The following is a 27861-nucleotide window of genomic DNA, read 5'->3' on the forward strand; positions in this document are numbered from 1 at the left end:
TTTGCTATGATTTTATTTCTTTCTTTTTTTTTAAGATAGGACAGAGAAATGGAGAGAGGAGGAGAAGACAGAAATGGAGAGAGAAAGACAGACACCTGCAGACCTGCTTCACCGCCTGTGAAGCGACTCCCCTGCAGGTGGGGGGCCAGGGGCTCAAACCCGGATTCTTATGCTAGTCCCTGCGCTTTGCACCACATGCGTTTAACCCACTGTGCTACCTTCCAACTCCCTGTTTGCTATGCTTTTAGAAAATCAGTATCAAACATTCATAAGTCATTTCCTACTTTGAATTTCATGGATTTACCAACACATCTCTGATTTCCTTTCCATATCCCCACTCGAGTCATATTACAGTCTTTCTTTAATTAATGATTCCATGTTTATATTATTGTACCTATATAAATACTCTTCTGGCTAAGCATAGCAATGTGTAGATGATTGCATTTATTTCTTTCTGCCTTTTCTTGAAGTCATTGAAGGCTTGTCTCTCACTTTCCCTTCAACTTGCATATCTTTAATGCTATTAGTAACTTTTCATTGGATTTCCACAAATTCAATCATACATTTGTGTGTTTTTTTTTTTCAGTAAAATATCACTCCTGGACATTGTCCTCTCTTTTCGAATGACCTAATCTCTCTCTGACCTGCTGCATGACTTCTTGCAGAGCATGCCTTGGGTTTGATACATTATTTCCTATATTTTGAATCTCCTTTGTCCTTGGCAGATTCACTTGCTTGGCAGGAGCCTATTGTCAGCTGATGCTGCAGCAGAAGGCATAGTTGTAGTAGTTCTCCACTGGTGTATATCTTTTTACACAGTTCTAGTCTAGGTGCTTATCATCCAATCCTAGAATACCAAGACCCTCCTGGGAAGACATATATGTAAGTCACTGCATGAGCCACTATGAAAACAGACTTTTATTATGAATGAACTGGGTACCCAGTGGAGGGCTCATGACATTGCAATGACCCCATTTTTTGTTGTGTTGAGATAGACATTTTTTGCTGTGTTGAGATAGATGGTGAATGAAGGGTAAGAAAGTAACTATTAGGAGGCTGCTACAGACATCAATAAGAGACATGGTGACTTGGGCAAAGCGATAGCATTGGATGTGATGAAAATATGAAGGTTGTGAATATACCTTGAAGCAAGACCAATTGACTTTACTGAAGTTATGCTGGTTGTGTATATAAGAAATGGAGGTGTAAAGGATGACCGTGTAGGCTTATTTCTTACCATAGCATGATGTATTGGGGCACCGGGTCACTGTTAAAAAAGTACTGACAACATATTTACTGGGTAAAAAGAAATGTTGATCAGCTATAGAAGAACTCAATTGATAACAGCATACATTGGTACAAACATTTTGTAGGACATCTAGCAAAGCTATGTAGTAGCCATGGAAGGCAATTCCACTTTTATTAATAGTGTATGTACATTTAAATTAAAATGCTCATGGAAAGAATATTCTCAGTCGGAAAAAAGAAGCAAACGAAACATTTATCATATGATAACCTGAAATGCTTTATAACAGCTAAATAGACAAAATAAAACCAGGTATTGGTAGAATGCATGGCAAAAAATATATATATATATATATATGTTGAGGAGAATAATAAATTGCAGAATGGCAATATAGAGTATGATACAGTTATGTATTGATAGTAGGTGCGTTAAGTATCTAGAAATGGGGAAGAAGAAAATAAAATTGATAAAGGTCTGTTTTAAAATTTCTATTTTATTGGATAGAGACAGCCAGAAATCAAGAGGGAAGAGGGTGATAGAGAGGGAAAGAGACAGAGAGACACCTGCAGTCCTACTTTACCACTTGCAAAACTTTCCCCCTACAGGTGGGGACCAGGGGATCAAACCCAGGACCTTGCATATTGTAACATGTGTGTTTATCCAGGTGCACCACCACCCAGCACAAGAAAAGGTCTTTAATGACAATTAAACTTTTTAAAATATTTATTTTTCCTTTCGTTGTTTTTTTTTATTGTTTTGCAGTTATTGTTATTATTGATGTCGTCCGTTAGATAGGCCAGAGAGAAATGGAGAGAGGAGGGGAAGACAGAGGGAGGGAGAGAAAGATACCTCCAGACCTGCTTCACCACTTGTGAAGCGACTCACCTGCAGGTGGGGAGCCAGGGGCTGCAACCGGGATCCTTAAGCAGGTCTTTGCACATTGCCGCCACATGCGCTTAACTCATTGCGCTACCACCTGACTCCACTTTAATGACAATTTAATGTGATTTATTTAAAGCAGCAAGCATGGCGGATGTGAATTACCTCCCCCCACCGCAGGGGGCTAAGTGCTGATACAACAAATCCACTACTCCCAGTGATCTGTTTTGTTTTTATTTCTGTTTTATTTGTTAGGACAGATGTGTAGTGTGTTCTCAACCTGGTGTGCCACAGCCCCCAGGTGTGAACATTTTTGAGAGTTGTGTTGTAGAGCCATGGGGTGTTTACTAAGGGCCTTGGCTATGGTCCTTAGTAAACACCTCATCTTATATGCTACCTGATTTGAGTGTAAGGGATCCCTTACAGGGCACTGAGTAGCTTTCTAAATTAGCTGAGTCCTAAGATCCTTGTCATTTTTTTCTCCTTTTTTTATTTATAAAAAGGAAACATTGACTAAACCATAGGATAAGAGGGGTACAACTCCACACAATTCCCATCACCAGAACTCCCCTCCCCTGATAACTTTCCTATTCTTTATCCCTCTGGGAGTATGGACCCAAGGTCATAGTGGGATGCAGAAGATGGAAGGTCTGGCTTCGGTAATTGCTTCCCCGCTGAACATGAGCGTTGACAGGTCGATCCATACTCCCGGCCTTGTCATTTATTGACAGATAGATTTCAAAGTAGATATGATGGCTTACAGAGAAAGTAGGACAAGAATCAGCCTTTGAGGGCATGCCAAAGGACTAGACAATCATGAAGGAAGAATGGACAGAGAAACCTGAGCAGAGGAGACCATCCTCTCACTGTACCTATAGATGAGAAATGTTTAGTCCCAGGAGGATGGACATCGGGGACTCAGGGACAGAGTGCTCGCTCGGGGAGAGAACAGCACTAAAGCTGGATCTGGTGGCACTAAAGTGTGAAGCAGCACTGTCACACCTGCTCCCATGCCATCTGATCCTGGTAATAAGCCTATGAGTTTGGTGGGTCAAATAGACAAGCAATCTTTTTTTTTTTTTTTTTTAGATTCAAAAGGGAGAAATGTGAGCCTTTGAAATGTTAAAAGTCTTTATTTGTGACCAGGAGAGTATTTGTGACTGTAAATCCAGGTCCCCCTAAGTCATTGCACTAGACAGTTTTTCCCTGGGCAAAAACTATTGCTAAAGGGGCCGGGTAGTGCTGTGCCGGTCTAAGCACACATGTTGAGCACACATGACCACACAAGAATCTGAGTTCAAGCCTCTGACCCCCACCTGCAGAGAGGGTAATTTAATAATCATTGAAGCTGTGCTACAAATCTCTCTTTTTCTACCCCTTTCTATCTTCCTATTTCCTCTCAAGTCCTCTCTGTATCTAGCAAAAACAACAACAACCAAAAACAGCTAAAGAAAAGGGTCAAATACTGTTTAAAAATCTCTGTAATTTTCTGAGGGCTGCACATCGACTGTGTTAACCATGTATAGTTATTGACCTGACTTCTTTTTTGTTAACATAGATTTCTTCAGGTATCCAAACACCTCAGGGAAGGTAGAGTTAGTCTCAGTTCAGGTGCAACTTGACAGCTCTACACCACCACTTTTCACACATACCCTGCATTGGAATCACCTGCAGGATTTGTTAAAAAAAAAAAAAAAAAAAGCAAAACAAACAACAACAAAACCAGACTTCAAGGCCCCAGCCTCTGAATCAGACCTGAGAACTTACCTTAAAACATTTCAGATCATGTTGTTATTAAGAGACTAGACCTTGTTAAAACTAATCTCAACCAATAGTAATCCTGTTTCCCCCTTGCTAGTGACTAATTTAGCCATAAACATGCCATGTGATTCTGGCCCAGAAGGAGTGAGAGGACAGATGTTGGGAGATAGACTTCTGTGTTATTTGAACCTCTTACGTTACTAAACGTAATCACCTCCAGTGAGTAAGGAAGTGAAATAAAACTACACAGAGATCTGGCAGTGATGTCTCTGGAAGAGTACGTATGCTACTATGCACAAGGACCCAAATTCAAGCCCCCAGACTCCGCGCGTGTGTGTGTGTGTGTGTGTGTGTGTGTGTGTGTGTACACGCACACGCTCTGCAGGTGTCTTTCTCTCTTTCTAGTTCACTTCTCCCTCTTAGTTTCTATCTGTTTCTATCAATAAGAGAAAGAATGAAAGACAGTTATAAGGTAATTTTGCTTGTATGTGGAATATAGAAAGGTGAGACACATGTAAACATACAAAGAAAGGAAGAAAGAAGAGAAATGAAAGAGAAAGAGAGAGAGAAGAGAAAGGAAAAGTGGAAGGAAGGAAAAAAGGTGGCTTAACTGCAAACTGTCTCTGAGATTTTGTAAGACCTATATTGGTTGCTGATGGGGGTGAGGGCACAGAACTTTGATGGTGGGTACAGTGTGGCACTTTACTCTGTAAACTTACAATATTTTAAGTGAACAAAAATATTTCCATTGTAGTAAATAGGATACACAGGATGAGAAAGCAGTTGCCCTACCTGTCCTTGCAGTCATCATCTTTTTTATTTTTATTAGTGATTTAATAATGATTTACAAGACTGTAAGATAATAGGGGTATAATTCCATACAGTTCCTACCATCAGTGTTCAAGTTATGCTCCCAGCCTGTTTCTGTCTTTCCCTAGTGGGGTAGGGCTCTGGAGAGGTGAGTCTTCAGAACACATTGGTGAGGTTGTCTGCTCATGCAAGTCAGGATGGCACCTTGGTAGCATCTGCAACTTGGTGGTTGAAAGTTAGTAAGATACAAAGCAGAAAAATTATTTAAGAAACAGGAACTCAAAGGTAGGAATAGAGCAAATGAAATTAGAGGGTGTTAAGGTGAGAAGAAGCTAGAAGTCTATTTTAGGTATGTTTCAAGGGGCCCATGTCTTTAGTAATTTTTGCTTGAGTCTGATAGCTCACATGCAGGTGAACTAAAAATACTGTCTGGGGGAGGGCTCTGGAGAGGTGGGATTCCAGGACTCATAGAAAGAAATAGGCTGGGAATATGGATTGACATGTTAACACCCATGTCCAGTGAAGAAGAAATTGCAGAAGCCAGACCTTCCATCTTCTGTACCCTATAATGACCCTAGGTTCATACTTCCAGAGGAATAAAATATAGGAAAACTTCCAATGGAGAGAATTGGAGAGGGAACTCTGGCAGTGGGAATTGTACCCCTCTTTATGGTCTTGTTGATCATTATTAAATAAAAAAATATATTGCCTGGGAAGATGGTGTCAGAGTTGAGAACAGGGATAGAAAGATGGATCAGGGTAGAGAGTAGATACCAAATATGAGGAAAGTATGTAAATATCATTAACTGTTAACCCCATTGATCTGACCTAGAGCCCCTGTATAACATTCATATTTAGCACTGGATCCTGTGTAACCTCTGAGTCCTTGTCAGTCTGAGCGTGGTCACATCTAGGAAGATTCTAGGCTGCACTCATTTCAGGATTAGTCTTCCTAGAGTGGCAGAGGCGGCGGACTCAGCGTCCCTTTGGAGGGTGGGTAGTCCCTACCATTGCTGCTCTACAGTGAGGGCAAGGTCCTGGAGTGGCCCATAGACGGGTTAATGATTATGTTCCTGATGAAAGTGACCAGTGATGATAGAGAGAGGGATTTGTTAGAGGACTAGGCCCGTCATATCTATGTGGGAATCCAAGGATTCCCTGCTTAGAGCCCCAGATGATGTGGTGGCCTAGTTTTGACCAAAAAGGCCATCATTAAAGTGAGCCAGTCTCTTGCCCTAATCCAGCTTTTGTAGTCCTTTCTTAATCTGATGAGGTTAGACTTTCTCCTATTTGTTAAATCATGGAGAGTCATTTATTGTATTTAAACTAGTGTTGGGTTTATGGGATCTGGCTTCAAGTTAAGGAGGTACTAGACCCAGAGTTTCAGTGGGATATAAGTTATCATTAAGTTTTACTGCCTTTTACTTATTTGATAGTTATTATAGAGCTTGATATGGGGGGCAGTAATTATCCTTCAGTTGATAATTTTGCCATTATAGCTCTTGGCCAACTATACACATTATAATACATTATACATTAGTGCTGTTGCTCTCAGAAGAGATTAGGGGATATCTCTTAGTTTCTTTTGTTAATTGAGTAGTTGATTGACTAGTTAGTTAACAAATTCAGATCGCCTTTAAATATAACAGCTTCACATTTAGTTTTCCTATCTCAAGTCTTACATCCTCTGGTCTAGCTTTTACATTTCACTAGAGAGAATGTTCTGTGTACATATTTGTGTTCCTTTTGTTGCTTGTTTACTCTTACTCCTCTCTTCTCTGGTTGAATAAAGCGCTTTATAGTTCTCTGAACTTTCCATGCATTTTAAAATTATTTATTTATTGCCTCCAGGGTTATCGCTGGGGCTTGGTGCTGACAGCCATCTTTCCCCCCATTTTATTGGACAGGACAGAGGGAAATGGAGATAGGAAGAGAGAAAGACACCCGAAGACCTGCTTCACCTCTTATGAAGTCACCTCCCTTCAGGTGGAAAGCCATGGGCATCCTTGCACAGATCCTTGTGCTTCATACTGTGTGTGCTTCACTGAGTGTGCCACCACCTGACCCCCTTTCCATTCATTTTTATGTTTAAGGTTACTGTACTATGTTTCTCTGGGGGAGGCATGGGAAACCTCAGAAAGGAATTAAACCTTAAATGGAGAGTTGGGATCAGTAACAACTTCCAACCAGCACATAGAATCCATGGATCTTGATCTCTGATTTGGAACGGTACTGATGTATCCAAGGCTCTCCCTCCTTCACTGTCTTCCTACTAAAATTTTAACAAGATATCCCTTCAACAAGTATTGCAAAGTACTGTGACTTACATATACATTTATCTCACTTTAAAGCATAAACTTGGAGACATCGGTACCTTTCCAACTCAAAGTAGAGGAAAAAAATTGAAACTGGTTTATTTGTAATTTCACTAAGCACTCTCTACTTCCATCCTGCTCCCCCAAAGCATGGGGTTTAACATACATGTAGCAAAATCAGGCTGGGTCAAACAAATACATGAATCAGAGTATTGTGAGATGTTGAATATAAGAGCAAGTTTGGGTGGCAGAACTGTGACACTGACTGAGATATAAGGACACATGCATGAGACTATGGGTTTCATTTCCGGCACTACATCTCAGGGCAGTGCTCTGATTTCTTCCTACCCAACCTCCCAATAAAGTATAAAAATTAAGAGTTTAAGTGATGCTCAACAGATTCCTCTATATTTTATCACACTGAAATGACACACCATTCCAGGCTACTATCCTGAAGATTCTGCAGGAGCCTCTCCTCCCCAAAACTATAGAGACTGCTGCATCTGTGCTACTGAGAGAGAGAAAAAGGAGTATTTCTCCATTATCACATCTTTCTCCCCGACAACCCTGCCCATCCTACCTCCCATAATCCTTTGAGGATCAATTAACAAGGGGCTTTCTACAAAGAATTCTCCCTCCTTTCAAGCATTCTGACCAGAGTTACTTCAATGGCAGGAATTTCAAACCAGGTAAGAGGAGCTATGTCAGGCTGCCAGATGGCGAGGGAGCTAGGCATGGGTGAGCAGGCATCAGACTAGAACATGGTGAAGGGGATCAAATGTTATAATCACATTCTAGAGAAGGGGTCAAGTGAACCTCATTACACAATACAGAGCTCTGCTATACTATCTCTCATTATTACTTGGACTTGATTTAACCCGGAGCAAATCCTTTTCTTTTCATGCTTCTTCTATCCCTGTGCTCCTGTTGATTTACTTCCCTTCTAAGTCGTCATCCTTACAAATTATGATAAAAGTGGCTACTTAAGACCATTTCATTTAAGATGTCACAATCCAAATACCCCCCACAGCTTTTCAGATGATTAAAATAATTAAAAAAAATCTTTATTCCCTTTTGTTGCCTTTGTTGTTTCACTGTTGTAGTTATTATTGTTATCATCGTTGTTCGATAGGACGGAGAGAAATGGAGAGAGGAGGGGAAAACAGAGGGGGAGAGAAAGATAGACACCTGCAGACCTGCTTCACCGCTTGTGAAGCGACTCCCCTGCAGGTGGGGAGGCAGAGGCTCCAACTGGGATCCTTATGCTGGTCCCTGCACTACTGCCCGAATGAAATCATTTTTATAGTCATGTATACCTGATAACAGACAGATTTGGGTTCCAAATTTGCTCTCTCTGGCTCCAAAGCTTTCTTTTCTTTTCTTCTGCAGGTGTTTAGTGTGTTCTAAATTCCACAAAGTTCCAGGAGAGGTGTAAATGTTATAGGACTCACAGAAGGTGAGGTGGAAACTGGTGGAGAGTATGAGGCAGCTAGGTGGGGGACCGTGCTTTGCTGATATTGTCAACTATACTTCCCAAGTTCATCATTGGGGGAATGATGTTTTGAACACTGGTATCCTTGCATCTCTGCATCACTTTGCTTCTCATACTCCAAAAATGGTAGACAGAAGAATTCAATACATTTAATGCTTTTCTTTCCATTTACACTATCATAAATTACAAAGTATTGTTCACTTCACAAAATAAAATCATTTCCAGATAATTCTTTGACAGTATCAAGAAGTACATAAGCTACAACAACAAATCTATACCATTGGGAGGAATAATAATAGCAGGGACCAAGCAGAACCATATTAACCATTGTGTGCCAGTGGTGTCCACCAGCACTTTCCAGGACAACAATTGCATCACACTCCTCCTTCAGCTCACTTGCCACACAACGACTTTCTTCTGGCCACTCAAAAGCAAGACTAGTAAGGAACTGCATGAGTCATCACATGATCAGAGGAAGAGATACTACAGTTAGATATAAAGGGGTAAAGGGGACCTAGATTTAGTTTTTGATGTCTTAAATATTTTATCTATGTTACAAAAGATAGAAATCTTGGCATGGAGATCTCACGCTAAGACAAATATAACCAAGAAGATCGAATTATAGTAATAAAATCATGTTAAATTATTATCTATACAGCATTGCTTATCAAGGAGGAACAAATCTTTGTACAAAACAAACTTATTCTTATTTTAAAAAATAGACTTGTTTATAAAACAAAAAAATGGGAAAATCAATAATTATTCTAAATATTCACTTTTCTTACAGCAATATGGCAAAAAATATTACTTGACAGAACAGGTTCAGAATGTTTGCTTGTAAAGAAAAGAGGGAAAATGTGTACTTTCTTATGGCACCAATATAACCACTGTTCCCAAATCATTTTATGGAAAAAAACCCACATTCTGCCCATTCTAAGATACATACATATGATATGGAAAAAATCCAATTATCAATTCTGAAGTATACTTTGGATTTTTATGTAAAGAAAATTTGTGGATTTTCAGACTATCCTATAATTGCTATAAACATATCATACAATAGCAAAACGCCAGTTCTTAACAGCAAAAACTATCAAAGAGCAGACACATGTGGCAGGTGACACTTCATGGAAAAGCACTGATAAGAACAGAGATATGTCAAGATAATACTGCATTCATGGTAAATTTTTCCAGGCTATCACAGCAAGGCAGGACAAGGGAACACAGGGTAATAATCAATGCACTGCATTGGGCTCTACTTGCTAAAATAAAATAACATTCTTGCAGCTAAAATTAAAAATACATTTTACAATAGAAGTTTAATTTAACATTTAACACAGAATTGTCTTTTCTGCAAATGGAAAATGTGTAATTGTATCAAGTACCACCATGAACTAAGTTCCCCTTTATCACTGATCAGTCTGAAGTTTGAAGATCTATCTTGTGTTTTAATAAGTTAAAGAAAGATGTATTAATCACTCTTCCAGAAAAACAGACATACATAAGAGGCACATCAAGACCCAAAAGGCAGGGCATTCGCATCCTCACACTTGCTGCTCTCACTTGGAGGAGACGAGTGTCTATGAGACACAGTAGCCAACTTGGCAATCCACTGCAGTTCAGGAAATTCTGTCACTTGTTTGAAAAGCCAATCAAGTGTAAGAAATGTTGTGAGAAATGTTCCTTCAGGCTTATCAACTCTGAAGGGGCCTGGGCCATTCAGCTCATTTCCCTGATACATTAGAACAAAACATCTTCATTTTCTATTAAAATCTGCACAATCAGCTTTTGGTACCGCATGTCATGGAGGGTGGTGAGGGTGCTGTCCTCAGGGGGTCTCATTAAGGTGGGGCCAAACACAATCCCCAAATTTTCGGCATTCATGAGATTATCCTTCTCATTCATGGTCACCCTGCAAAAACAGACATACACAGAAGCATCACATAGACTTTCAGGCACAATTATATACTGACTCAGGGCTTAATGCTCCCAGAAAACATTCTTGGTTTGAGAAGTGGCAAAAAGAAACGTAATTGAGAATAATAATTATAGAAAATTCTTTTTTAAAAGCCCATTTTCTGATGGCTTTTCCTATATCTGTATCACTGACATGGCATTCGGTAATGGAAGTAGATGACTCTAGTGAATCTGGTACTGACACAATTTAACATGAGAAATGTGACTAAAGTCCTTAATAAACAAATGTGGAACACTCACTTCAGTAATTTTTTAATAAATAACTAAAAATACAATATTTCAATTTTGGACACAGAGAAACTGAGAGGGAAGGGGGAGGTGGAGACAAAGAGAGAGACACATGCAGCTTCACAACTTGTGAAGGTTCCCTGTTGTAGGTGGGGACTGAGGACCTGAACCTGGGTCCCTGTGCACTGTAACATGTGTGTTCTACCAGCTACGCCACTTCCTGGCCCTAGGAATATATTGGTTTTAAGGGGTAGCAGATTATCAGATAGTCCCCAAGGTATGGGTAGGCCCTTCTAGGCACATGAGGCAGTCCTTTTCTCTTCTTCAGGTCAGTATGTTGTCAAGCATGGAAGCTGAGGGAAGATCCTTTGTTTTCCAGCAAGACTAGCCTAGAGGAGAAAGATTACACCGTGGGGTGCTGCCATGAGTTTAGGAGTAGCTAGACTATGTTATGGGACACAGAACTGTCTGGAATGTGACCAAATGGGAAAATAGTTAGACATAAATTCTCATTCCCATAGGATAAACTTGAGTACATTAATTATTGTTGGAATTGAAACATCCACATCCAGATAAGAGCTGCAAAGCCTTTAAGAATAAAATTCAATCACTAAATTTGCCTTTTTACAAATGATGAAAAACAGACAAACAAGCAAAAAAAAAAAAAAAAAAAACCAACCCTCTACTCCTCAGATTCTTGCTTTGAGGAATTTAGGATCTAGGATGTTCATTACAAATATAAAAGGGAGAGCAAAGCATAATTAAACCAGTAAAACATAAGTCACCCTGCCTTTACACAGGCCATCTTTGTGACCATTCTCACAAAGCTAATTAAGGGTGTCCATTCTGCATTATTTTAATAAGGCCAATTTGGCTTACATTATTTTCAGGCTGCAAAGTTAAGAACAAGGTAGTAAAGGGGATCTTCTTTACTCTCAGATTGCTCACATCTATCTAGTTAATCACATACTACTTCAGATCAAACAGGATGACTAGTAAACCCATTGTGACAGAAAATACCAAGTAACTGGCCTTTAAGATTTAACTGTGCCACACTGGCATTTTTTTCTGTAGTAATAAGACTTATACTTCTAAATCATAATAATTGATCACGGTGAAAGAAATAATTTGTAGCTAATTAAAATTCAGGTTCAGGGATGAGAGACGGTGTATCTAGTAGGGGATGTGCTTTAAAATGTGCAAAGCCCTGGGCCTGAGCTTAGCACCACACAAGAACCCCACCACTCCAAGGAAAAGCTCCACAGATAGTGGCATAGTGCTGTGGTGTCTCTGTCTCTATCTGAAATAAAAACAATGCAAAAATTGAGCTGAGAGTGATAGAACCACTCATGTGTGAGATCTCAGTGCCAAAAGTGAATACACACATAGTAAATAGGTAATACATATAAATAAATAAATAAATATGAACCAATCCATACTTTTGTAGTCTATGACTTTGCAAAAAAGTTCTTATACTAGTTAAATAATTTAGTCATGATGAGGATTTTCAGAGGTAAATATTATCATTTCTAATAACTCTGAATATGAGCATCAGAATATATTTGTTTTTAAAGGTAGGAAATGAAAGGAGCAGGCTAGAGAGCATTTGCATAATTGTTATGCAAAAGAGACTCTCAGACCTTAGGTTCCAAAGTCCCAGGATCAGTCTCCTACACCACCAAAGGCCAGAACTGAGCAGCCCTCTGGAGGAAAGAAAAATTTAAATATTAACATACTGGGTTCTCAACTTATTTCCTTTTGCATATTAAATGACTTTACAGGCTAGTCAATGTAGACTCATTTTTTTAATCTAATTTGTAGCTCATTTTTTTTTCTCTCTGTATTTTTTTTATCAGTAAAAACACATATTTAGGGAGTCGGGGTAGTGCAGTGGGTTAAGCGCTGGTGGCGCAAAGTGCAAGGGCCAAGGACTGGCGTAAGGATCCGGTTCGAGCCCCTGGTTCCCCACCTGCAGGGGAGTCGCTTCACAGGCGGTGAAGCTGGTCTGCAGGTGTCTGTCTTTCTCTCCCCCTCTCTGTCTTCCCCTCCTCTCTCCATTTCTCTCTGTCCTATCCAACAACGACAACATCAATAATAACTACAACAATAAAACAAGGGCAACAAAAGGGAATAAGTAAAGATTAATATATATATATATATATATTATGTTATATATATATATATTATGAACATATATATATGTTCCCCCATTTGAGTCTTCAGACTAAAACACTGCATGGCTGACAGTCTGCAGCTTCACCACAGACTTTTAATCAGAGGTACCCTGCTAAGCCATACTTGAGTTCCAAGTACTGTTGTAAGCTGCTAAACTTTTAGGCACTTTGTTACTCAGTGACCAGTAGCTAGTATACCCAGAAATCAAAAGGTGAGGTTGAGAATCTACTTGCTCAGACGGCCAGGTAGGCTAAGAAGTATAGAGTGGGGGCAAGAAGGAGGAAGAACAGAACACAGAACATGGAGCTTGAGTAGGAAGAAGATGCTTGTATGCACTTGAACACATGATGAAGACAGTCTGGGCTCTCTAGTAGCCTCCTGGCTTTCAACCTCAACTTAGGTTCACCCTTCACATGAGTTCTTTAACCTCTTTAAGCTTCAGAAACCTCATCTAGCATGAGTCCTTTGATAGCACCCATTTAGGAGGGCCAATAGCTCCTGGAACAGGCTGAATGTTCTAGCAATTGTGAATGCTGATGATCTGGAGAAGGTGGTGCCGGTTACATTAAAGGAGTGTCTGTTGGAGAATGAACTTTATTTAAATGTATTAGCTGCCTCAGGGAAGACTGAGTTTTCAGACCATGCATATACTTTTTATTTTTTTAAAATATTTTTATTTATATATTTTGGATAGAGATAGAAACTGAGAGGAAAGGGAGAGATAGACGGGAAAAGGGAGAGGGAGAGGGAGGGGGGAGGGAGGGGGAGAGAGAGAGAGAGATAGAGACCTGCCTCACTGCTCTTGAAGCTTCTCTGCTGCAGGTGGTGACTGGAGGCTTGAACCTGGGTCCTTGTGCACTGTAACATGCATGCTTACTGAATAGACCAGCACTCATCCTAATACTTACTTCTTGAGGTGGATCATTAGGTATCGAAGGGTCTCATAGTGGGCAGGAGGCAACAGCATCAGCACTTCATGAACTGCTTCCAGCCTCTCATCAGCATTGGGAATTTCTGTGAAGACCACAGATAATGAGTATCAGTGCAATGTCATGACATCAGCCTTTGCAGAGAAGTGATATGGAACATAGTCTGTTCTGGTTACAGATAGCGGGGAAGCCTAATGAAATCATGCAGCACCTGGTAATATTTAACTTAAATAAATCCGTTTGTTTCTAACTTGTTGGTATGCTTCTAAATTCTGCTTCTAAGACCCCTTCTGTTTCATTGGTTTGGTCCCCCCTGCTTGGCACTGTGTTCTATTTACATAACCACTGTTAAAACTAAGCACCCCCCTGTCTCTGGGACATTGGTTTTTCCTTCTCCCCGCCCCCTATCCTACTTCCTTTTTGTGCTTCCTTTTTCCTGACTCTTCCACCTCAGGAGAGATGCAGGACAGAATTATGTTGTGATTAGAAGAGATTGGATTGTTGAACCGCATCTGGGCTCGTCAATAAAGAGATACTATCTGCTTCCCAGCTCAGCCGTGAGTCCCTGGTCGTCTCTCTCTCCCGCCCGTGAAGCTAGCATGACATTGTCCTGCCTCATTTCAAAAAAGGGATCAAAGCTGAGGAACCACATACATATTGAAGATGCATTAGGTAGGAGGTTGACAGAAGACTGAATGACAATGACACCCGTGCCTCCTGGAATCTGCCATCCAGATGCGGAAGTGTGCCCACACTGCACTTTGCACATACTCTAAACACTGGATTTGTTAGAAATATCACAATCTCACAGGTTTTAATTTAAATTAGACCACACTTGGCAGTTTTTTCTTCAGGTTCTCTAAGAAGTCTCTGCCTAGCTGAGCAGGCAGCTAGCTCAGTCTGCACTAACTCTACTTTTTTTTTTTTTTTTTACTAAAGTGTTGACAAAGTCAACTCTGACACACAGATAGGGTTAGAAATAGATATTAGGCACACTGACAATGGGAGGAAGCATATATGTTTCTGCCATATCAGTCTCTGATAATAGTGACAGACACTCAAAGAAAGCTTCCTGTCATTTTCCTGGAAATGGGATGGTAGTGGGGGTTACCCTTCACCTAGAACCACTGGCCCAGGAGGAGATGCTCTTAAGGAGTAGAAGCACAAAATTCTGCCAAGTGCATCTCACACCAATTCTATCTGCCTATATATCTCCTCACACTTTGAATGTATTTAGCAGTATTAGCAGTGCTCACCTTTAAAGATTATATTTTTCATAAAATGTCCTCAAAGTAGACTTAACTTCCATGCTATGTATCCAAATGGCAGAAACATCCAATCCTGCACTGGGTAAGTGCAGCCCCTGTCTCCTCCACGGTGGCCCTCAACCCTGACAGCAATGGGCCCTTATACCACACACTGACTGAGCAGCTATGGGCTAGAGAGACCAATGCTGATTTTCTCTTTATAGACCTGTAAGCTCAGGTTACCCCCTCTGTAAAATGCATTGTAATAGTTGCCTTACTGAGTAGGTGAGAAGATTAAACTAGAGGACAATGGTGAGTGTTCTAAGTATAGCACATATATTTTTTTGTATACTGATGATCATGAATGGCATCAACGGGCAAAGGATTAATGGATATTAATGAGTTAGCAATAAGATCCAGTCTAATGGACTGAATTATATACATTTAGTCTATATAACCTATACTGGAGAACATCTAATTTTTTTGGTTTACATTTACAAGTTTATGATGGGAGAATAGGCACTTTGAACCATCGCATGTTTTTTTCCCCCAATTCATACATAGAGCTTTTATCCTCTTTCCAGCCCCTTCCACTCACCTAAGGTTTGAAGACACCCTCAGAAGTGACCTATTGTTATAATTGCTCTATCTTTCCACATGGAAGAGGGTTATACCATAATACATAATACAATCTCCTCAGTTGACAGTGAAGATGGTCACCTCAGGAAAAATGCAGATTCCCATGCAAACCACTCCCATTTCCCTATTGCTAGTTGGCTCTGCATTCCCCTTCAGAGGTGTGATTTCTGGGGAAGGAGGCCCTATCCTCTTAAGATAGAAAGTCTTAATTTTTGGTTTTGCATGTTTACACATTATGGAACTATAGAAAATATTTAAAATGTATCCTTTACCATTTGAGGTATAAAACAACCGTTTTTCCTAAGTCACTTCATTGGGGAAATAATGATTTATAAGACAGCTGTTAAGTAGTGACAATACAGTTAACAGTACTGTTAAGTAGTAACAGTACAGGTTTTATCTCCCTATGATAGGGGTCTGTGCACCAAGTACATTTGCTTTTCACTATAGAAACATTGCCAAATACAGCATTTAATAGAGTAGGTGTGCCTGTGTTGGTTCCCTGCATAGAAAGAATGATAAGAGGCAGAACTGCCCAGCACCCAGCTTAGTAGTGCTGACCTGATACTAGTTCAACTCAGCGGGTGAACTATGCTTGACTTTCTATTAACTGTATCATTGTGCTCTCACTTGACAAGAACAAGCTACACATGTAGTAATATAAGCAGTTGTAAGGTTTAATTTTCTTGAGGTCAGAAAACACCATACTTTGGGACAAATAAAACCCAATTTCCAGTACTTACTTGCAGCATCTATAAATTTAGAATAGGTATCATAGGTGATGACAGGTATTGGTAAGTCTCTGAAATACAATTTGAGGGCTCCAGTGATGATGTTTATGTCTGGGTAGATGTTGGCAGATATGTCTGCCTTTTCACCATCTGAAATACAATCAATGGTTCAACTCCTAATTAGGATGTTATTTCATCAAGTTAAAGCATGACCAGAAAAAAAAAAAAAAAGACCCCAGCAACAAATGTTCCTTTATAACGTCTCAATTGACTAGCTGGGTTCTAATTGTACCAAGAAGCAGGAGGTAACAAAAAGAAGCTTGGTGAGAGTGATTTTGAGTCCAAGGGTAGGTCTAGCCAAAAAAAAAAAAAAAAAAAAAAAAGCAGTGAAATAGACTTAACATAGTTCTTGAGGCCTAACCCCAATTTGCTAAGTAGAAATTAACTATAATAGTTCACTAAACACCAGTGTTTATTCTTACCTTTAGGTTCCTAATTAGTAAACAATTTTGTCTGCTTTATGTCTTAATGCTTTTCAGTCACCACGTTGCAGATGCTACCATCATGCCAACCTGACTTCCCTGGGCAGATGATCTCACCAATGTGTCCTGGGACCCCATCTCCCCAAAGCCCTGCACCACTAGGGAAAGATAGAAACAGGCTGGGGGTGTGGATCAACATGCCAACATCCATGTCCAGCAAAGAAGCAATTACAGAAGCCAGACCTTCCACCTTCTGCACCCCATGAAGATCTTTAGTCCATACTCCCAGAGGGATAAAGAATAGAGAACCTCCCAATGGAGAGGATGGGATACAGAACTTTGGTGGTGGGAATTATATGGAATTGTGCCACTCTTATCCCCCAATCTTGTATTGTATTACTAATACACCAATAATAATAATAATAATAATTATTATTATTATCTAAAAATAAATATTAAGAAGTCTTTATGTAGCTCTCCCAGGATTCTTTTGGGTTTGAAAACCTAGAAGCAAAATATTTCTAGATAGTCAGGTTCATTATTTGATTTTATTCTTTCTCCCCCATTCCTAGGACTTCAACTTGGGAAACAGTAATCTTCCCTCAATTATAGGTAATGCTATAATTATTAACATTATCCTTTTTCCTTTTTTGACCATGAGGATTATCACTGGGTCTCAGTGCTTAAATGACTCCACTGTTCCTGGAAGTCATATTTTTTTCCCCATTTTCTTTCTTTTCTGATAGTGACAGAGTAAAATACAGAGGGAGAGAGAGACATTTGCAGCACTGTTCCACGACTCCTGAAGTGGGTACCAGAGACTTGAACTAAGGTCCTTATGCATGGAAACATGTGCTCTCTATCAGGTATGCTGTCTGCCCCCTTAACATTTTTAAACATATTTTATTTGTTGATTATTAGATAGAGACAGAGAGAAATTGAGAGGGGAGGGAGATATAGACACTTGCAGCCCTGCTTCACCACTTGTGAAACATCCCCCTGCAGGGGCTTGAACCTGGGTCCTTGCACACTGTTATATGTGTGCTTCACCAGGTGCATTACTGCCTGATCCCCCCCTTAACATTTTTTTTTTGCCTCCAGGGTTACTGTTGGGGCTTGGTGCCTGCACTACAAATCCACTGCTCCTGGAGGCCATTTCTTCCCATTTGGTTGCCCTTGATGTCATTGTTGTTGGATAGGACAGAGAGAAATGGAGAGAGGAAGGGAAGACAGAGAGGGGGAGAGAAAGATAGACACCTGCAGACCTGCTTCACTGCTTGTAAAGTGACTCCTGCCAGGGACTAGAACCTGGATTCTTACACTGGTCCTTGTGCTTTGTGCCACCTGTGCTTAACCCGCTGCACTACCACCCAACTACCCTGCCACCCTGCACCCTTTAACATTTTTATAATCTTTTCTCAGGATGTGTTTTTAATTTTTGGTTCATATTTAGTAAACATTAGCTCAACATAACTGTCACAGACTATTCAACTTTAGGGGTTAGAGAGTTGCAATTATATAAGAACGGTTATTATTTTCTTTTATATAAAGTCTTGGTAGAATGAACACATATCTCAACAAAATTGATTGTAAAGATAAACATACCATTGGTGCACAGAAAACAAATGCACAACAGCTATGGCATACTGATCCCATCATTTACATATTTAATGGAGATTACTGTGTGCCAGGCACAGGTTAGCCCTTGGGAATTAAAGAAGAACAAAGTCCTCCAAAGAGCTTCAGTCAGGCATGCAATAAAATAATTGCAAGGAAATCAAAGGTTGTTACTTGGGAGACAAGCAGAAACATGTTGAAATATAGCAAATCAAAACAGAACTCTTGAATCAGCCTAGGGTCATCAGGGAGGATTCCTGAGAGAACTAATAGCTGCCTACTAGGTGTTTATGGTGCTTGCCAGGCAGAGATGTGAACATATTTTAGATGGACATAACAATGTGAGCTGAAGCATTTGCTCATAAGAACAGGTGAGACATGTTTATATATATATATATATTGGAGTGTGAAGTACTTAAGGAAGAAGAACTGACTATAAACCTGAGCAGAGATGGTGGCCAATTAAGAGACAACTTGTCTGCTAGTCTATGGAATGGAGGTTCTAACCAGTAGGGTAGGAGTCTAACCCTTTAACTGGCTGTATCAGAATGATTTGAATACTTCATTAAAGATACAGACACTTGGGTTTACCCAGCTCATTATCTAGAGTGAGCCCCCTGGGCCATGGCACTTTTTTTTTTATTAGAGATTTAGTAATGATCAAAAAGACTGTGGGATAAGAGTTCCATACAGTTCCCACCAGAGTTCCACACCCCATCCCCTCCATTGGAAGTTTTCCCTATTCTTTATCCCTCTGGGAGTATGGACCAAAGATCTTCATGGGGTGCAGAAGGTGGAAGGTCTGGCTTCTGTAAGAACAACTCTCAGCAGCTCTGAAACTCCATTCCCAAAGTAAATAAAGTCTGATTCCAAAGAGAAATGTCCAAGGATAAGCCACATGGTGTTCAAGAAAGCAGAAGCCTACCTCTGTCAAATGCCATTTTGACATCTTCAATGTGTTCAGTGAATCCAGACACCCTGTAAAGGCCTTCTGATTTTAACCCTGTTAAAGGAGCGGTCACAAGAGAGATATCAACTTTAGCTTCCTGGAACATCTGAAAAATGCTCTAATTTTATATTGACATCACGTACTATAAGGAAGTGAGCACATATCAGTGTTTTTATATGTGACACACTCGTCACTTGGACTTGCAGACCTCAACTTCTGTGCACATTTATTTTTTTATTTATTTATTTATTTATTCATGAGACATGATAGGAGAGAGAGAAAGAACCAGACATCACTCTGGTACATGTGATGCCAGGGATTGAAGTTGGGACCTCATGCTTGAAAGCCCAAAGCCTTATCCACTGCACCACCGCCACCTCCCGGACCACTATCTTTTTTTTTTTTTTTTTAATATTATCTTTATGTATTTCATAGAGACTACCAGATGGGGAATACAGAGAAGGAGAGAGATACCTACAGCACTGCTTCATCACTTGCAAAGCTTTCCTCCTGCAGGTGAAGACCAGGGGCTCAAACCCGGTCCTTGAGCATTGTAACATGTGTGCTCAACCAGGTGCACCCCCCCCCCCCCAGGCCCCTTCGTACACATCTATCTTCATTTGCTTTTGTGTCACTGCATACGTATGTGATCTGGCCTTCTGACTGATCTTACAAAGCCAATTGAAATTTAAAATTCTCATCAACCAAGGTCTCCTGTCTCTTTTTTGTTCACCAGACTATTGGTTCTTACTATTACTCATCATTTTTTAAAAAATTATTGTTCATCGGACCAGCATAAGGATCCCAGTTCGAACCCCGGCTCCCCACCTGCAGGGGAGTCGCTTCACAGGTGGTGAAGCAGGTCTGCAGGTGTCTTTCTCTCCCCCTCTCTGTCTTCCCCTCCTCTCTCCATTTCTCTCTAGCCTATCCAACAACGACAACAACAATAATAACTACAACAATAGGGGGTCGGGCGGTGGCGCAGTGGGTTAAGCGCATGTGGCGCAAAGCGCAGGGACCGGCGTAAGGATCCCGGTTCGAGCCCCCGGCTCCCCACCTGCAGGGGAGTCTCTTCACAGGCGGTGAAGCAGGTCTGCAGGTGTCTATCTTTCTCTCCCCTTCTCTGTCTTCCCCTCCTCTCTCCATTTCTCTCTGTCCTATCCAACAACGAATTGCATCAACAAGGGCAATAATAATAACCACAACGTAGCTACAACAAGGGCAACAAAAGGGGGAAAAAATGGCCTCCAGGAGCGGTGGATTCATGGTGCAGGCACCGAGCCTAGCAATAACCCTGGAGGAGGAAAAAAAAAAAAAAAACTACAACAATAAAACAACAAGGGCAACAAAAGGGAATAAATAAATAAAATAAATATTTTTAAAAAATTATTGTTCATCATTTTACTATTTTGTTCAATAGACTTGGTTTTTACAGCAGACTATTGGGGATTTTACTACTAAATGCGGCATCCCTCTCTCTTCTCAGAACATGCTGAATCCATGCTTTGCATTATATGTAACATTGCACTAGTGTGCATGTGTGTGATACAAGGTATTTTATTTTTTTAATTGAAATAAAGCAAATTTTACAGTCCTTATGTTTAATCATACATATAACAATATGTTAGCCCTTTAATATGACAGATTTAATTATATATTTAGATATCTGACCATGCAAATGGTTGTAGAAAAAGAAAATTCTGGTTGTTGCACATTTAGATGGTAAGGTTTCTTCTGGTTTTTTGTTTGTGTTTTGTTTTTCAATAAGGATTATTGCTGGGGTGTGGTGCTGGCACTACAAATATACTCCTGGTGGCCATTTTGTCAGTTTTATTTTTCTATTTTATTTGTTAGGACAGAGAGAAATTGAGGGGGGGGGTTTGGAGACATAGAGAGGGAGAGAAAGAAATATCTGCAGACTTGCTTTACCACTTGTGCAGTGTCCACTCTGGGGAGTGGGGGCTTGAACCTGGGTCCTTGTGTATGGTAACATTTGCACTCAAACCAGGAGCACCATATCCCACCCCCGCTTCTCCTAGATCTTAATTGATATACTGAGATATGTATTAAGGAAACCCTGACTCCAATAGTGTCAAAAGGAATAGAAAAAATAGATTTCAGATCATGTAAGTCAAATACTAGTTGCCACAAAATAAACAAATGGCTTCTATCACTACTATGATACTATAAATCACATATATTTCTCTTTTGCTCCATTAACATTTATTGAGCTTGTGCTATCTACCATAACTATTATCAGAGGAAACAAATGGATGGCATAAATACTGCCTCTCCTCTGCCATGTGACCTGCAGAGATGTTCTTAATTATCTTGGCTATTTTGCCCACTGGGTACTCTTCAGCCTAATTTGTCTTAATACAATTGTCCAGGTTGCCAAAGCCGTGCTGGCTCACTAGATTTATGCCCTGGTGCAATTGCAACCTGCACTGTAACAGAAGTGAGGACACAATGACACACAGGAGCACAGCACAGTGAACACAAACTCTGCTTATTGAGAGAGAGGTTATTAGAGAAGGTCTGATTAAAAGCTAATCTTTGAAGGAAGTCACAAAGGGTAGGCTGGAGTTTGTCAAAGTAGCAGAGACTGCAAACTCTCCTTCCCATATTTTTTTTCCCAGTTCTCTACTTCAATGGAAACTGTTTTTTGGAGAAACATTCATTATAGTGACTATTAAATCCTGGCCAATATAAAGAGGAATGGAGGTGATGTATATAACATCTGTGTTGTTATATACATGTGTTGCTATATACATGTGTTACATACATGTTGTTTCACCAGTTTTGGACTATGTCTGATGCCTGGAGTATGATTTGAGTGAGAAATATATTTCTGTCTTGCTGAAGACACTATTATCACTTTGTGCCAACACTGCAAAACATGACCAGATAATGGCTTGGGAGATGGCACAGTGGATGAAGCTTTGAATTCTCAAGTATCAGGTCCTGAGTTTGACACCTGGCTTCGCATGTGCCAGAGATGCTCTTGTTCTCCTTCCCTCTCTCTCATAGATGGATAAATAAACAAACAAATAAAAGCTGATTATTTAGATTTTGAGGCAGAGTTTGGAGAGATGGCCATTGAAAGAAAAAAAATGGAAATAAATACTATAGATTGGGTCTTATAGAGTGGGTACTATGTATATTGATTCATTCATACAACTACTCCATGTTCAGGCTGTGAAGCAGGTCTGCAAGTGTCTGTCTTTCTCTCCGCCTTTCTGTCTCCCCCTCCTGTCTCCATTTCTCTCTGTCCTATCCAACAACAATGACATCAACAACAATAATAGCTACAATAATAAAATAAAATAAAGCTAACAATAACAAAAACGTGATTTAATAAAAAAAAAAATACTACTACTCCATGTTAACCCCTATCAACACCTTATGCATTGCACTTGGTTCCATTTACATTATAGGTGAAAAAAATTGATACTTATGTGGGTTAAATCATTTGCTCAAGTCATACTATACATAAGGGGAGGGAATCAAACTTCATAAGCATAATTTCTTTTTCATTCTGTTACAGCAGGCAGAGTATTAGGAATGAAACAGATGTGCTATGGGTGGCAGATGAGGTAAGATACTGGGAATGGTTAGAACAGAAGAGCCATGTGAATTCCCTCCAGCCCAACATTAGGTTCTGCTCATTGTCTTAGCTCCAGTCTCTTTACTGTCACTTACTCTCCTCGCATAAGTTTTTAGTTTGTATTCATCTGGTTCTTGTTCTAGGCACGCTGACCTCTGTGTTTTCGCATGGACATATTATACATCATGCATGGAAATAAAATTTCTCAAATTTGTCTATCATCTTTGATGAGGACCATTAGAAAATTTCTAGCTTCTTTAGAGAAATGTACTTACTAGGCATAGCATCCAGCTTTCTAGTCCTTTTTCCAACTACGACACCATCATGCCAGACAATTCCTTGGGTTCACCTGCATGTTAGCTGTCAGATGCAGGCAAAACCTAGTAGAGTGATGGGCCCCTTGGAATATACCTAAAATAGACCTACTAGCTTTTTCCAAAATGGAGAGCCCCAAGTCTTCATCTGCAATATTCTTGCTTTTAGGTTCATGATTAGGCAACAATTTGTTCTGCTTTGTAATGTTAACTCTTTTTCAGCCACCAGGTTCCAGATGCTACCATGATGCCAACTGGAATTCCCTGGGCAGAAGACTCCACTAATGTGTCCTGGAGCCTTGCCTCCCCAGAGCCCTGTCCCACTAGGGAATGATAGAGACAAGCTGGGAGTATGGATTGACCTGTCAATGCCCACATTCCATGGAGAAGCAATTACAGAAGCCAGACCTCCCACCTTCTGCATCTCATAAGGGCTCTAGGTCCGTACTTCCAGAGGGATAAATAATAGGAAAGCTATCTCCTTAGGAAATTGAATACGGAGTTCTGGTGGTAGGAATTGTGTGGAGTTGTGCCCCTCTTATCCTGTGGGCTTGTCAATATTTTCATTTCATAAATAAAAAAAAAAAAGAAAATCAATGAAGGAAACAATTAAAAAAAAAAAAAGCCATGGCATAGTCTTTCTATGGTTTTCAATGCAAAAATTCACCATGACTTCTGCCATCCCAGTATCTTTTTCCTTGACCCTTATGGTAGATTCTGGAAGGGCTGACGATTTAATTCCAAATTGAAGAGCTCTCTAAACAGAAGGGAGAAAAGTCACTTGTTCCAGTTGCTCTGATAGTCAGGTACCTCCTCAAGTCTTACTCAGTTCAGCCCCAGCATCAATACCTTCACCAGATGTTCAAGCTCTAATGACAACAGCCAAGATGTAGGAAGAATTTCTTACAGTCTGGGACCAGATGAGAACGAACTAAAGAACTTGAATAGCAATAGCTTATAATTTTCATGGAGAGGAATCATTTCTTATTGCTAAATGGCTTTGTATAACAAACTATAATGTTCTCTTCCTTTAGTTTAGAAATGATTGGTCAATGCAAGGATACTTGTAGCCAATTTGGGTGAAATAATGGATACCAAGTATAAAAGAGTTCATACTTGACAAAAATGGCTAAAGTTTTTGGGCTTTATATATGGCTCAAGTATTCAATTTACACTCAGTAATCCAATTTCTTTCCTACCAGACTCAAGATCACTGATACTGAAAAGTGACCAAAAACAAAGCACAAAAGTATGAAAAATAACTCAAGCTTAATACAAAGAAACTTATATTTGAAATGCCTTTATCTCTTCTTAAAAATTTTACAGGCATTTAAAAAATATTTTAATGATCTTCTCTGAAATGAGCATAACGAATATTAGGAGAGAACATTTCTATGGCAGGAAATACACGTGTGTGCTACTTAATGACATCTTGTTTAATAGGATTATGTTTGAAGTCCCAATTCAAATACTATCTCTACCATAAACTCTCTGAATTATCCTCAAATAAAAATCACAAAATTTGTTTGTTTGCCTTTCTTTTTTTAATATTTATTTATTTATTCCCTTTTGTTGTCCTTGTTGTTTTATTGTTGTAGTTATTATTATTGTTATTAATGTCATTGTTGTTGGATAGGACAGAGAGAAATGGAGAGAGGAGGGAAAGACAGAGGGGGAGAGAGAAAGAAAGACACCTGCAGACCTGCTTCACTGCTTGTGAAGCAACTCCCCTGTAGGTGGGGAGCCAGGGGCTCAAACCAGGATCCTTACGCAGGTCCTTGCGCTTTGCGCCACCTGCGCTTAACCCGCTGCACTACTGCCTGACTCCGTTGTTTACCTTTCTGACTGTGCTACAGTATAAATTTTTCAAAAGTGAAACTGGCTTCACTATCTTTAATGCTCACAGAAAGGCTTAGTAGACATGTGCAGGATATATTTGTTTATGGTTTATGGAGGAATTAGAGACCATTATGGTTTGTGTGTGTGTGCAGGTGAATTCCTACCCATACAGATCATTTTCCTAACAGCAGTGGTGAGTCAATTTGACAATTACAATAAAGGACACTAGGGAGCTAATGAAAGAGGGGGGTTTACGTCTTCAAAGTGTGTGTGTGGGGGGTCAGAGTATGCAACATACTTTTATGCAGAACTAGGAAACATTACATTTGTACAGACAAATGTGCTGTAATTCATTAACCCCCCTTCATAATATATATATATATATATTTAAATTTCATGAAGCCAATAAAAATAAGTTTAAAAAATCATGTTCATAATGAGTTTTTTCCAAACCTCTTGCTTCAATTTCCCGAATGCAGATGTCTACCACCATGGGTCTCTGACTATTGTGAGCCTTCACAAGTGTTGTGAGATCACAACAGTACACTTTCTTGATTCTCTTGAGATCGGGCTGGCAGTCATTGGGCACATACTTGGAACATTGTTTGTGTACATTCAATCCACAGTCTGTTAAAAACAAAAACAAACAAACATGAACTTTACCTAACATTTTGGTCAAAATCCAACACAAAATATAACTCCTCTTACAAGTTTTTATTAAAACAATTTTTTAAAATCTGTTAAAGTATACATAGCATGAAAGTCGCCTTTTTAACCATTGTAGTGCTCAGTTTGGTGGCATTAACTATGGTGTAGAATCATCATCACCATGTATCTCTGAAGTTTCATCTTCTGAAGTGTAAATTTATCAAACCCCCCTGTCCCCAGTTCTTGGCAATTATTTTCTGTTACTATGAATGTGATACTTTTGATATTATATATATATATATGTCAAAATAGTGATATTTGATATATAAATAGAAACATATAGTGTGATTACCTTATTTCATATAGTGTAAGCTCACTCATTTTGTAGAATATGCTGAGGTTTTTCTTCTTTTCAAAGGCTGAATAATGTTCATTGTATGGATATACCACATTTTGTTTGTCAAATCATTGACTGATGGATACTTGGGTTACTTTTACCTTTTTCTTATTTTGACTAAGCAATGTGTTGGTATGAACATGAGTGTACCATGTCAAGTGTCTGCTTTCAGACTTTTGGGAATATGTCCAGAAATAAAATTGCTGGATCATATAAAATCATTTTAACTGCCTTATAAACTTCCTTTTAAGATCTTAAGCAATACTGTGTTTACATGGAAGTAAATACTGATGTTAACAAGATATTTTGCAACAAATGTATAAATAGTTGCTATAAAGTCCAATTAATTTAAACATGTTTAGTAGATATAAATAAAAAGCAGCCGTGGCTCTTCCTAATTTTAGTTGTTTTCCTGCTGGTCAAAAGAAATAAGATAAACAGTGGTCACTGGAAAATAGTTTTATAATCCCAGCAAATTTTTTTTCAAACAAAAATAACCTTGCTGCCCATAACTAATGCGAATCCTAGAAATCTTTTTCATAATATTGACTTTGGACCAAATTCTGCTGAAATTGTATAATACCAGTAATTAGGGACATTTTGTGTAGGTATAACCTGGACGACTTGGATGAATAACCACTGAGTAATTCAGATATTTTATCACTTTACTCTGCAGTTTAGCTGTGAGATACTATGAAACTCTCATGAGTGAATCTTTAGTATTCATCATGGTATCTGTAACATTTCAGGAGGGGCCACCTCTGAACCTGTGTTTACTGCTTATCTCAGGGGCCTGGGGATGGGACAAGCAGAGTTACCCAGCAGAGAATACTATAATATTTGAATCACCCAGCTATAGCTATCACTTCCACTGACTGCTGTATCTACATAGCAGAAGGGAAGAAAGTGTTACCCAAGCAGAATCTGAATTTGAGGTGCCACAATCCTTGTGAGCCAACATGAATAAAATAAGGAAATAGATCATCATAATGTAATATCATGAACTTATTTTATTTTAAAGGCTGCTCAAGAGTTAAATTAAAAAAAAAATCATAGCCTCACAAGGAAGAATTCAGTTATGAGTCAGTGGAAACCAAGTCAATAACACAGGAGATTGTTCTTGCTCTCAGCTATAACTATTTATCAAAACAAAATAAATTAGCATGTCCAGTTACATTTTTACATATTTTGTGTTCTTAGTGATGGATCTGTGCACTCAGTCCCAGGTAGAAAAACACCTAGGGTTTCCAACTGTTTTGAAAATATGTATCAAACCTCACAGCTAATCTGATGGCAGAAAAATACTGAGTGTGGGTTCTGAAGTCAAATCAATGTTTCACCGCTTGCTATGGGCCAAGGGCAATTAACAATTATCACTAAACCTCAGATTCCTAATTTACTTAATGGGGAGAATAATTCTGTCTCTTCCAAGATTTGTTGATGAGGCAAAATGGCATGATAAGCAGAAAACTCCCTAGCTGGTAGATGGTAAATGTTCACCAGTATTATTATTTTTATGTTTTTTTTTTTTTTTTTTGTAGCAAACTAAAGATGCTAAAAACATAACAATTCTGCTGGA

The 27861-nt window shown here is 39.4% G+C and overlaps 1 protein-coding gene across 1 annotated transcript in view; it reads right to left on the reverse strand.

Moving 5' to 3' along the window:
* Positions 1-8627: 8627 nt before the first annotated feature.
* The window catches only part of CHN2 (chimerin 2), a 350215-nt gene continuing 330981 nt past the window's right edge, over positions 8628-27861 (reverse strand). The window contains exons 9-13 of the mRNA XM_060196039.1: positions 25691-25864; positions 19454-19531; positions 16442-16579; positions 13792-13897; positions 8628-10415 (exon numbers count right to left, since the gene is read on the reverse strand). Coding sequence (XP_060052022.1) covers positions 10244-10415; positions 13792-13897; positions 16442-16579; positions 19454-19531; positions 25691-25864 — 668 coding nt within the window. The 3' untranslated portion in view covers positions 8628-10243. The remainder of the gene's footprint in view (positions 10416-13791; positions 13898-16441; positions 16580-19453; positions 19532-25690; positions 25865-27861) is intronic.

This window comes from Erinaceus europaeus, chromosome 8 (assembly GCF_950295315.1).
Source record: "Erinaceus europaeus chromosome 8, mEriEur2.1, whole genome shotgun sequence".
NCBI classification, from domain to species: domain Eukaryota; kingdom Metazoa; phylum Chordata; class Mammalia; order Eulipotyphla; family Erinaceidae; genus Erinaceus; species Erinaceus europaeus.